This window comes from Orycteropus afer, unplaced genomic scaffold (genome assembly GCF_000298275.1).
Source record: "Orycteropus afer afer isolate SDZICR_OR568_19922 unplaced genomic scaffold, OryAfe1.0 scaffold00014, whole genome shotgun sequence".
Taxonomy (NCBI): domain Eukaryota; kingdom Metazoa; phylum Chordata; class Mammalia; order Tubulidentata; family Orycteropodidae; genus Orycteropus; species Orycteropus afer.
The window spans coordinates 12,529,263-12,542,469 of record NW_006921601.1 but is presented as its reverse complement, the minus strand read 5'-3'; the positions used below and the strand labels follow the sequence as shown (position 1 = coordinate 12,542,469).

At 36.0% G+C, this 13,207-nt stretch overlaps 1 protein-coding gene across 1 annotated transcript in view; it reads left to right on the top strand.

Moving 5' to 3' along the window:
- COPB1 (COPI coat complex subunit beta 1) overlaps positions 1–12,519 on the top strand; it is a 39,029-nt gene extending 26,510 nt beyond the window's left edge. The window contains exons 14-21 of the mRNA XM_007955396.2: positions 2,892–3,119; positions 3,273–3,452; positions 4,816–4,960; positions 6,057–6,176; positions 9,901–10,046; positions 10,651–10,740; positions 11,749–11,904; positions 12,460–12,519. Coding sequence (XP_007953587.1) covers positions 2,892–3,119; positions 3,273–3,452; positions 4,816–4,960; positions 6,057–6,176; positions 9,901–10,046; positions 10,651–10,740; positions 11,749–11,904; positions 12,460–12,519 — 1,125 coding nt within the window. The remainder of the gene's footprint in view (positions 1–2,891; positions 3,120–3,272; positions 3,453–4,815; positions 4,961–6,056; positions 6,177–9,900; positions 10,047–10,650; positions 10,741–11,748; positions 11,905–12,459) is intronic.
- The last annotated feature ends 688 nt before the right edge of the window (positions 12,520–13,207 follow it).

Sequence of the window (13,207 nt, the reverse complement as noted above, 5' to 3'; positions counted from 1 at the left end):
ACCTCCCAGAACATTGTATTGTGCCACACCCAACAGAAATAACCCAGGTGGATAGCTTCAGCAATCAGGAGCTCCTCAGTTGCTCATAGAAAATCCCACCTTGGAATTTACAAAGACTTATGGGTAGAAAGCCACACAAAGTAATTTACTACACTGCACCCTTGTTACTCGTAGACCCCACACCTTCTGGATGAACAGAGGTGCGGCCATCCCCCGCTCCCACCCACCTTCTGGGCTGGCAGGAATTCCATCCCAGTCTGTGGGCTCAGATGGAGCCTGGGTGCCCTGCCTCGATTTTTTTTCCTTTTTTTTTTTTAGTTTGTTTGTGTCTGTTTTGAAATTAATATTTGTTTATTTAATGTTGTTTTTATTATTCTTTATTCTTCCCTTCCCAGGTTCTAGTTTTCAGCTTTTTCTCTCTTCCCCTGTTCCTGGTTCCAATTTTTTTCTCTCTCGTGGTTAACCCCATTCCTTGTTTTCCTTTTTGCATTTTTCCCATTCTTTTCTTCATCATTCTCCTACTGTACCTATTTTCTCTTATTGCCTTCTCCCCAGATATTGTGAGGTTTTTTTTTTTCTTTTTTTGGTAATTGTTCCTGTGAGTGTATGTGATGTGTTTTTTGTCCACTTGCTTTTACTTTTTTGATGGTTTTTCGATCGTTGTTTTTGTCTGAGTGGGAGACAGCAACAGTGCCCATATGATGCAACTACACTCATGCCTCCTGTAGCTCCACTTACTGAGTGAAAGCCACCCCTTCTTTCTTCACCAATTGGCCAATTATAAACGACCACCAAGAAGAGCCTGACTCACCCTTAGCTGCTCTTCACAAACAGTTAACAGAGATCTAAAGACAACAATGTCACAATGTCTTGGAGACAACAGACCATCACAGTCCACCCAAAAAAGTAAGATAAAGTGGTAGAAAGAAGGGAGCAGGATACAGACCCAGAACACATTCCTGAGGAAGAAGCAATATTGGAGCTCTCTGATAAGGAATTCAAAAGAATTATATTTAGGTATCTTCAAAGGACTGAGAGACAGATCAAGGAAAACACTGACAAAATTAAGGAAAACACAGAGAAAACCCTAGAACAATTTCAGAAGAAAATACAAGAGCAAAATGACAAAATAAATGAAAAATTAGAAATGATACAAAATCTACAGATAGAAATCCAGAAGATTAATACTAAATTTTGAGAAGTAGATAACACTTTGAAAGGGCAAAGAAATAGAATTGAATGAATGTAAGACAGAATAAAAGAAATTGAAGACAAATACCTGAATACTTCTTTGGAAAGAGATCAGTTAGAAAAAAGATCAAAACAAAATGAAGAAAGCCTAAGGTTCATGGGATATCATCAAAAGGAATAACCTACATGTCATTGGAATTCCAGAACAGGAAGAGACATATAAAACCACTGAGAAAATTGTCCCAAGATTTGTTGGAAGAGAACTTCCCTGATACAGTGAAAGATGAGAATATATCCAGTCAGGAAGTCTAACAAACCCCACACAGGATAGACCCCAAAAGAAAATCACCAAGACCTATCATCATCAAACTCATCAAAACCAAAGACACAGAATCCTGTAAAAGCATTGTTTGAAACAAATGCTGGTGAGGGTATAGAGAGACTGGAACCCTCATACACTGTTGGTAGGACTGTAAAATGGTGCAACCACTGTGGAAAATTGTGTGGCACTTCTTAATGAGCTGGAAATAGAAATATGTGATCCAGAAATCCCACAACTAGGTATATAATCTAGAGAAATAAGATCTATGACACAAACACAAAAATATGCATAACCAAGTTCATCACAGCACTGTTCACAATAGCAAAAAGATAGAAACAAAATGCCCATCAACAGAAGAATGGACCAAGAAACTTTGGGACATACACAGAGTGGAATACTACATATTAAAGAACAATGATGAATCTGCAAAACATCTCGTAACCTGGATGAATGTACAGGACATTATGCTGAGAGAAATTAATCACAAAAAAACAAATACCATATGAAATTGCTCTTATTAAAGCTCAAGAAAAGGGTTTCACAGAAAAACAAATATTCCTTAATGGTTGCCAGGTGAGGGGCAAAGGGAGGGTAGACCCCTAATTAGAGGGTAGACACATGGTAACTTGAGTGAAGGGGAAGGCAATTTTTTTTTTAAAAAAAACAATAATAGCAAAAAAGTAAAAAAAAAAAAAAGGCTCTAGGGGATATATACATAGATACATATATATACGTGTATATATATATATGGAGAGAGAGAGAGCACAACCAACATGGGAATAGTGCAAAACTGGGAATCTTTTCCTTCTGGTCTAGGGTGGGGGCAGAGGTGGGGGTGGGGAGTTGAGTTCAGAGTGTATGTTACATATATTTTGAAGTTGTTAAGCTTTTCAGGTGAGTTAATGATTCTGTGATTATATGGGAAACTGTCCTTATTCTTAGAAGATGTGAACCGTAGTATTTATGACATGAAGAATCTTTAATATGTTTAGCTGAAAAAAAATGAAGTATACATATATACGTATAGTATGAAAGCAAATGCAGCAAAATGTCAGCATTGATGAAGTGTGTCATTCTTTTAACTCTCCTGTAGTTGGGATTTAAAAGATAGCATCAGCATATGAGGGGTTAAAGTGAAAGACTAAAGTAAGGGAAAACAATTAGAAAGCCATTGCTATATTTCATTTGAGGGCTAATGAAGGTCTAGAGAGTGGTAGTTAGCATAGAAAGGAGAAAGGTCCAGAAAGATATTACTGCGATAAAATCTAAAGGGTTTTAAATCTTAAGGACAGGAAAAGTTATTTCTTGAATTGTGAGTGATATTACTACGATTGGAAAATCATGAAACAATAAATAACTAATTTTTCTATTTTTTTAGTCTTTTGTTGCTGAGGCTATGTTACTCATGGCTACTATCCTTCATTTGGGCAAATCCTCTCTTCCTAAGAAGCCAATTACAGATGATGATGTAGATCGAATTTCCCTGTGCCTCAAGGTCTTGTCTGAATGTTCACCTTTAATGAATGACATTTTTAATAAAGAATGCAGACAGTCTCTTTCTCACATGTTATCTGCTAAACTTGAAGAAGAGAAATTATCCCAGAAGGTGAGGTGTATGTATGAAAACATCATAAAAGTGCTTTGTGTTTTTTATTTTATCGATTTCAGTCCTCATAGGTGAGGGCTACCCTATTAACAGGCCACAAAAAGCTTCCTTTCCATATTGAAGAGAAATGTATGTATTGTTTTCTCAATACAGAAAGAGTCTGAAAAAAGGAATGTGACAGTACAGCCTGATGACCCCATTTCCTTCATGCAACTGACTGCTAAAAATGAAATGAACTGCAAAGAAGATCAGTTCCAGCTGAGTTTGCTGGCAGCAATGGGGAACACGCAGAGGAAAGAGGCAGCAGATCCCCTAGCATCTAAACTGAACAAGGTAACAAAATAAAAGATACATACATTGTTATTGTAATTTTGTTGTTAGGTGCCAGTTGAATCATCTTCGACTCTTAGCCACTCTGTACAGCAGATCGAAACTGCCCAGTCTTGTGGCAGCCTCACAATCCTTGCTATACCTGAGCCCAGCGTTGCAGCCATTATGTCAGTCCATTTTGTTGAGGGCCTTCCTCTTCATATACATTAGTAGGTTATTTAAATTGTCAGTTTAAGGAAAGTAGTAATCTGTAAGTGGCTGGTCTGCTGTTGTTTTTTTTCCAAAAGATAACTAGTTATATAGCATCACTTTCTGTCAAATAATTTGATAGGTTCATTAAACCTCAGTGGAAACTCAGAAAACAGTAAAGTACTTTATCATAGTACTATAAATCTATTAGATGATTTTATAACTTGTTTCAGTTGTATGTGTAATTGTGTGGTTAGGTACCGTCAAGTCTATTTTGACTCATAGCAACCCCATGTGACAGAGTAGAACTGTCACATGGTTGTAATCTTTACATAAGGAGATTGCAAACAATTAATGATCTACCAAAAAAAAAAAAAAACCCAGAAAACAACAGGTGTTGGTGAGAATGTGAAGAAATTGGAACTCTCACCCATTGACAGTGGGACTGTAAAATGGTACAGCCACTGTGAAAAACAGTTTGAAGTTTCCTTGAAAACTTAGACATAGACCTACAGGATCCAGCAATCCACTCTTTGGTATATATCCAAAAGAACTGAAGGCAGGGACATATGTACACCATTATTCATTGCAGCACTATTCACAATAGCCAAAAGGAAACAACCTAAATGCCTATCAAAAGATGATTGAATACACAGAATACAATCAAGTACACATGCTACAACATAGGTAAACTTTGAGAACACTGTGCTGAGTGAAATAAGTCAGTCACAAAAGGACAAGTGTATGATCCCACTTAAATGAAATATCTAGAGTAGGTAAATACATAGAGACCAAAGTTTACTAGTGGTTTCCAGGGGATGGCGAGGAGGAGAAAGAACGAGTACTGCTTAAGGGTCATCAAGCTTCTAAAAAGTGATGAAAAAATTTGGAAACTGTAGTGATGGTTGCACAACATGATGCATGTAATTAATATTACTGAATTGTATGTAAAAACTGTTGAAGTGACAAAATATTTTGTAAAATGTTTTAACTCTAGGATCTTTCTAATACTGTAGTTTCAGTTTCCACTGCTGCATAACAAAACAATTTTATATCTGTTTCAAAATACCTTGTGTAAGCACCTCTGTTCATTACCTACCATACTTAGTCCTTTGGCTAGGATATGTTTGGTTAATTGTTTCAGTCATTTGATTAGCATTTTATTTTTGTTTGACAGGTTACCCAATTGACAGGCTTCTCAGATCCTGTATATGCAGAAGCTTATGTTCATGTCAACCAGTATGATATTGTCCTGGATGTGCTTGTTGTGAACCAAACCAGTGATACTCTGCAGAACTGCACTTTAGAGTTAGCTACTCTAGGTGAGGAAATTTACATAAAAAGATATTGTTATATACTAGATCTGTATTTAGGAAAGTACGCAAATTTCAGAATAAGAATTATCTTGACTCTTTTGAAAGATTTTGAATCAAAGCTTAGCTTTACGTTTAATATTTAGTCCTTTCAATTTGTTTTCTGCATTTTTTGTGATATTTAATGTTCTTAGTACATTTGGATGCGTTATGCAGTGAGCTTAATCTAGCAGATGTCAGTTTTTCTAGATGTAAAAAAAAGAGCTACTTAAGTAACACGTTTACCCAGTAGCTTACTTAGTTAAATTTTTAATTGCTTTAGTACAGAGCTAGGTATTTTCTGAGTCCAAAACTGATACATAAGGATGTATGACCAAAGTAGTGTTTCATTGTCACATTTATCAGCACAAGATGCCTTTTCTTTTCTTACAAAAGACACATGAATTGGACTTTGGCCACTTCTCCATCTGGTTTTGAAGTTGAAAAATATAAATTGTATATAGAAACATGCAGTGTGTCAAGTAATTCCATATGGTTTAAGCAAGAGTTGATGAGTTTCAAAATGTATATGAACTGCTGTGTGGAAAATGAATTTGCCTTGTAAACTTTCACCCAAATCACAATTTAAAAAAAAAAAAAAAGAGGTAAGGGGTGTCAAGATATTAAGGGGAAAACATATTTTTGCCTTGTCTTCCTTAGCATAGCTTGATGCCTACATAAAGAAATGTGTTTCTGTGAATTTGCAAATCTTTGTATAGATTGTTTTTCTTTCTTTGTAATATATATATATTTTAAGAGCTAAACTTTTTGAGAAGTTTATATTCATTCACTGAAAATAGAATTTTATGCCCAAAGTACCCCTGTGTGCACATAAATTAAATACTGAATTATTGTGAGATAACTGTTACCTTTTAAAAGAAAATATGCATATTGATGTCTATAGTAAGGGTGTTAATGATTTATCTCATCTTTAATAATATTTGAATCATAACCCTTGTTCCTTATATTGTTGGCTATTATTTAGCTTCATACATTGTCAAGTTTTATGATTTGAGAGGTTAATATATATAACTTTTTTTAACTACCCCCTAACTTACTCTTTCAGGGGATCTGAAACTTGTAGAAAAACCATCTCCTTTGACTCTTGCTCCTCATGATTTTGCAAATATTAAAGCTAATGTCAAAGTAGCATCAACAGAAAATGGAATAATTTTTGGTAATATAGGTAAGAAGCTGTTTTACAGCATCTGATATTTGAATACTTTTATTAAAGAATTTCCATAATGAGTAGCTGTGTGACATTACTTGAGGACAGGAAGTTAATCCATTCATTCATTCATCATTTGTAGGGCACCTCTGGTACCAGGCATTGCACTAAGTACTGGATGTAAAAATAAGTAGCCTCACTATCTTCAAGAAACTGTCTGACAAAAGAAGGAGATAGATTAGTGAATAGATCATTATACAGTGTAATAAGGGTTAAATGATATACTATGTGCTTTGCGATCATAGAGGGAAAAAAGTGCTAACAGTATAGAAAACTTTATAAAGGAGAAGGATATCAAGGGCAACATTTGAATGGAGTCTAAAACTTTGTAGAGGCACTTGTTGACAGGCACACAGGGTATTTCAGATGTAGAGATTAGCTTGTACAGAGCCATTTAATCAGTAAGAGTTTTTTTTTTTTTCAAGCTACTTCTGTGGTTAGGGATGGAGCTACCATGATGAAAAGAACAAGATCTCTGTCCTGGGATAGATTACAGTCAAATAAGGGAACACAGGTAGAGAAATGCAGTATATGGTATTTTCAATTGCTTCATGTACATGCTAAGCCTGGACAATGAATAAAGAAGACAAAGAGGAATTGATACCTTTGAATTTAAATTGTTGCTGGCAAAGAATATTGAATATGCCATGCACTGTCAGAAGAACGAATAAATCTATCTTAGAAGACATATAACCAGAGTACTCTTTAAAAACGAGGATGATGAAACTTCATCTCACTTACTTTGGACATGTTATCAAGAGGGACCAGTCCCTAGAGAAGGGCATGCTTGATAAGGATCAACAAAAAAGGAGGACACTGAACGGGATGGATTGACACAGTGGCTACAACAATGGGTTTAAACATAGCAGTGTTTGTGAGGATGATGCAGGACCAGGCAGCATTTCATTCTGTTGTACATAGGGTTGTTGTAAATTGAAACTGACTCAACAGCACCAAACAACAAAACTATGAAAGAAACCTGTTCCAGGAAAAGTAGTAGTCTATGAAGACTTTTAGTCAGTTCTCTTGGGGTAGCATCAGGAGCTTTGGAAAGTCTCCACCTTAGAAAAGCTCTTCCTTCGTGGAGGAACTAGTGCTTGAATGGGGTGTTCTCCAGATAGCCATGATGCACTTGGAGCAAAAATGAGTAGTATGATATACCTGGAGTTTAGTCTTGGAGGATAGTCAAAGAAACCAAAACCAAACTCAATGCCATCAAGTCAGTTCCTATTCAGAGCAGCCCCCTTTGGGTTTCCAAGGTGGTTAGTAGAAAAAAACAAAATGAAGTTTATGTTAGCGACAGCCATTTTTTTCTTTTAAACTTACTTTGCTGAGGAATTTGTGCTTTATCCTGGATGTAAAGAGGAGCCATTGAGGAATTAAATGAGTGGCATGATTAAATATTTCTGTGGCAGCCCTGTAGAAGATTGACTGGAAGAATAGGAAGATTTAGTAGAAGACTGTTGGAGTACCCAAGTGAGAGAGAGCAGAGGGCTTGAAGTGGTTAAAATGGAGAGATGGGCCAACTATAATAGAGGAGAATGTCCTGGACATGGTTACTGATTAAAGAGGAGGTATCTAGAAATCCAGGGGTTTCTGGATGGAGTTTATTGGGTTAATGTTTACGTCAGTCACCAAAAAATACAGGAGAGAAGAGCAAATTTGGAAAGACAGATAAGCGAAGTCTTGGATAGGCTGGATATTAAAGTGTCTACATATACCCAAGAGCAGTTAGATGTGAGCCTGGACCTTGAACAGGAAGTCTAGACTAGGGAGAAATATTTGTTTAAATCTTTGGTATGCAGGTAGTAGTTGAAGCTATAGGAATGAAAGAAATCACCCAGTGAGGGCGAAAGAGCGAGAAAAGGGAAAAAATGAAGACAGACTCTTCGAGAACAGAGATATTTAAAGCTAAGAAGAGGAGGAACCTGCAGAGTAAAGTGTGCTTAGAGAAGTAAGGAATAGGCCTCAAGAAGTATCTGAAGCTGCAAAGATCAAGTAACATGAAGTCTTAGAGAAGTACTTTGGAATTAGCAATCGGTGATCTTAAAATAATTCTTGTAGCATGTTTGGACAATGATGATCAGTTGAAGACTAAATAGGAAATGAGCAAATAAAGATAGGAATCTTGATAGGAATGAGAGGGCAGGATCCAGAAGAGAAGGGAAGGGTGAAGGAGGATTTATTTTTAAAAAGATGAGAGCACCTTAAGCATGTTTATAGATGATTAGGGAATAAAAGTGGAGAATGGAAAGATAGAGGCTTATGAGTGAAAGAGAGAATAATTGATGGAGTGAGGTCCTGGGTCAAAGCAGGGATCACAGATGGCAGGAATTATTAACCTTAAAGAGAAGGGGAGACAGCACTTCTCTGACTTGAAAGAGAAGGTGGTGAGAATGATTTCTGAGAGAAACATTTATTTTTAGATGTGGGACTGAAAATTAAAGGAGCTTATTTTTGATAATGTGAGCTCTGGTGGTACAGTGATTAAAGCACTCAACTGCTAGCCTGAAGGTTGATAGTTCAAACCCACCAGCCGCTCTGTGGGAGAAAGATGAGGCAGTCTACTTTCATAAAAATGTACAGCCTTGGAAACCCTGTGGGGCAGCTCGGCTCTGTCCTGTAGAGTTGCAGTGAGTTGGAGTCAACTTGATGGCATGAGTTTGGTTTGGTTTTATTCTTGGTAACCTAATTTTATCTGGAAGTAGATTGAGTGGGGGAATATCAGAAGAGGGTAGGAAGAGAAGCAGTAGGCTTCAGTCAGACCGTTAAGAGCCCTTTCTCTAGGAAGTGCTGGGCTACTACCCTGAGGCTTAGTGGTTTGAACCTACCCAGAGGAGCCTGGGAAGGAAGGCCTGATGATTTGCTTCCTCAGGTCACCATTACAGAAACTATGGCTTGCAGTTCTACTCTTAAACACATGGGGTCTCTCTGAGTTGAAATCAATGTGATGCCAACTTGGTTTTGTTGTTATTGTTTGTTTTCTGCTGTGTAAGAAAGTCACGTAAGCAAATAATCTTGCATCAAGTACTATAGCTTAGCAATATTCATTCAAAAATTTTAAACACCTACTGTACGTCATTGTGGGAGCTCTGGTGGCATAATGCCTAAGGCATTTGACTGCTAACAAGAAGGCTGGCGGTTCAAATCCACCAGCCACTCCCCGGAAGGAAGATTGGGCAATCTACTTCCATAGAGACACCACCTTGGAAACCCAAGGAGGGTTTGCTATGAGTTGTGACTGACTTGACAGCAGTGAGTTGTTTTGGTACTTCGTTGTATTCCCTGCAGTGCCTAGCACATTGCAACTACTATATGTATAGTATTTAACTGTACTTTAGGTATAGTACTCTATGTATAGTACTTACTGAATTTTTAAAAAGAAACAAAAACAAAATGTGTCTGAATTTGAATCCTGGCCCTGCCACTTACCAGTTGTTTAATCTTGAGGAACTTAACTTCTCTGTGCCTTAATTTCTTCACGTGGTAGATAGAAAATAATCCTCTCACATAAGATTGATGGGTGTATTAAACAGGTAATATTTATGAAGTACATAGAATAGAATCTAACACATAATAAATAGTACATAAATATTTGTTGTTGTTACCATTTGCCAATAGTAAAACTTTTTAAATTACAATTTGCCACTGGTGATTATCTTTTTCTGTATGTATATTGCAGTTTATGATGTGTCTGGAGCAGCAAGTGATAGAAATTGTGTGGTCCTCAGTGACATCCACATTGACATCATGGACTATATCCAGCCTGCAACTTGTACTGATGCTGAATTCCGTCAAATGTGGGCTGAATTTGAATGGGAAAACAAAGTTAGTTCCTGAGAGATTTTCTTGTACTTCACTTTCTTGCTTTTGCCTAGTGTTGAGGAGTTCCCTGATAAAATTAATCCCATTAGAAAGTGGCAGGTGTTAAAAGCAAAAAGTCTTTCAATATCTGTTCTTGTAAGTTAGCCTTAAGTGGAAATCATGCAAATAGTTTTGTAAGTTACTGTATTGGGGAGAGTCGTTTCTATTACTAATATGATTCATCAGGACCTTAGAGACAATATCCCATCCCTTCTGTAACATTCCCTCTATGAATGATAATTTATTATTGAATCTTCACAAAGTCAGTGGCCTGCTGAGGAACTTTATTCCTTCTAGTCTTGGTTTTTTATTAGAAATACTCTATACTCAGCATATTGCTCTTCTCTGAAGTTATCTATCTCTGAAAGTACTGATGCCATCCTGCAGTTTATTGGATTTGGCAGAAGGTGTCATTAATTTCTTTGTTGGCTACTCTTCCCACCAAATAATTGAAAGGAGATTCTAATATGAAAACCAGTGATTATTTCCTCAATCCCAAGAAAAGAAATTCACAACTTTGTCATTGTAAGTATAGGATCGCCTTAACTTCTTTCCTACCTCTCTACAGGTGACGGTTAATACAAATATAATTGATTTAAATGAATACTTACAGCACATATTAAAGTCAACCAATATGAAATGCCTCACTCCAGAGAAGGTAAGATTGGACTGGGAACGTCTTAAATCTGTTAAAGGGTACTAAGGTAGATTTCTGTCTATCTGCTATTTTTGCTATTATTCAGCATGGGAAAAGTATTGTCATTCTGGAGTAGCTAAAGTAAGTTATCTCACAGAACGTGTAAATCTGCTTTCTTCTCTCTACCAAACACCAGCCAGCTTATTCCTAGTGCATTTATCTAACTGGATAGTCAGCCTACTTTTTTCTTTTCGATCCTCTTTCCCTTTCAGCTAGAGGTTTATTCCAAAATACTCTATGATGCTAGATTAGAAAAATGTACATGAACTCTTTTGTTGCCTCTGACTGTGGGTGATTATGTATCTTCTCAAATACAGAATTATTTGTTTAATTTGATTTTGTGGTTTGTGTATATATGAAAAAGTCTATGAAAGTGGGGCTCTAAGGAATTTTTTTTTAATTTCCATTAATATTATAATACTAATTTTTTATCAATAAAAGATTGTCTACTCCCAAACAAGTAAGTTTTGATTCATATATTAATTTATTCAACAAATGATGAGTCCCTATTATATGCCAAGTACTCTGTGAACTATTGTTGTTGTTATTTGCCATCGAGTCGTCCCCAACTCATAGCGACCCCTCCTTGGGTTTCCGAGGCACTATCACTAGGGAAGTAGGATTGCCCAACCTCTCTTCCTAGGAGTGGCTGGTGGGTTTGAACCGCCAGCCTTCTGGTTAGCAGTCAAATGCCTTAGGCACTATGTGAACTATTAGATATATAATAATGAACAAAATAAAAATAGCCTTTTTCTTTAAAGTTAGGTTTGTTGAGTATAATATACATGCAGTAAAACTCACACTTTGTACACGTATAGTTCTATGAGTTTTGACAGACTTACATAATCAGATAACCTCCCCCCCAATCGCATTAAGTACTGTTTTAAGTAGTAATTTGCCTGTACTTTTTGGTCTTGCCTATGTGTAGTTCTCTAGTGAAGAATTAAATTTATCACAAATTTCTTCTAGGCCCTGTCTGGTTACTGTGGCTTTATGGCAGCCAACCTCTATGCTCGTTCCATATTTGGAGAAGATGCACTTGCAAATGTTAGCATTGAGAAGCCAATACACCAGGGACCAGATGCTCCTGTTACTGGCCATATAAGAATTCGTGCAAAGAGTCAGGTAACAATTATTTTTCTAGGAGATAATTTCTCATCTGAACAAAGAGAGGAAGAATATATGTCTTTCTTTCTTCTGTCTATCATATCCTCTGCCATACTAGTATTTTGTGCATTAGATGTATATAGGACATATATGTATATGTAAATATATATGTGTGATATATTACACAAAAAAATTCTACAGACAAAAAATGTGTATATGTATTTGTGTGTGTGTGTGTGTGTGTGTAGAATATTCTCTGAATAGAACTAATTCAGCTTTCGCTTCATTAAAGAGGTTTATCTTTTAGATTTATTTGCTTAAACACAGTTTGACTCCTATGGAGTATTTATGAAATGGGTCCCATTTCTTTAAACCAGGGTACAAATCTAGTGACTGTTGATAAATATAACACTAAAAGTACTTATTCCAGTAAAAATTTTCTTGAGTTTGTTTTATAGATCCTTGGTTTTGTTGCTAATGTGGTATCATTGAACAGGGGCTTAGTTAAGTTGGAATAACCTATCAATTGTATGTAGTTTCAAGAGTTATAAATATCTGTATTCTTCTTTGCAGGGAATGGCCTTAAGTCTTGGAGATAAAATCAACTTGTCTCAGAAGAAAACTAGTATATAAGTGTCAACAAAAACTCCTTGAAGCTTTACAGTTAAAATTTAGGCATGGGCTTATTGGACTCCAACATCTTTTATACTCTTACACGCTTCATGTTATATAGAATCAGAGTTCATGCTGAATGCATTCCAGCCAATAATTTAGTCTTTCCCTTAAATCAAGATTGAATTGAAAATTAATTTTCTTTTATCTTAACAGTTCTGAATGCTTACCTCAAAGTATATAATGTTTCTCACATGTACCAAGACCGTTTTCATAGTTCAATAAACAAATCTATTCCTAATTTTTTTTGTTATTTTATAAATAAATGTATACTTACATAATTCTAGTTCTATAGCAGTGATGTCTTTAATGGGTTATAGGTTTCTATTGCAAATTGAACTTAACATTTGAATTGTGACTGTATGCATCTTCATTAACAGCAACTCAGTGATATAATATGAGTCAGAATTTGTTTTAACTTGATTGATTTTTAGTTAGTTAGTATTCCAACATCAGTATCTAAAATGACTTATTAATTCTAAAAAGCTTTTCTCTGGACTTTAGCTCCAGGGAAAAAGCATCAAAATAAGTTTAGAAAATAGATCCATCTGAGTTTAAGACAGTATTATGAACCCTGACTAAAAGAGACATACTGTTCTTAATTATCCTGGGTCATAATGAAAAGTTAGTATAGATAATCCAAAATAGA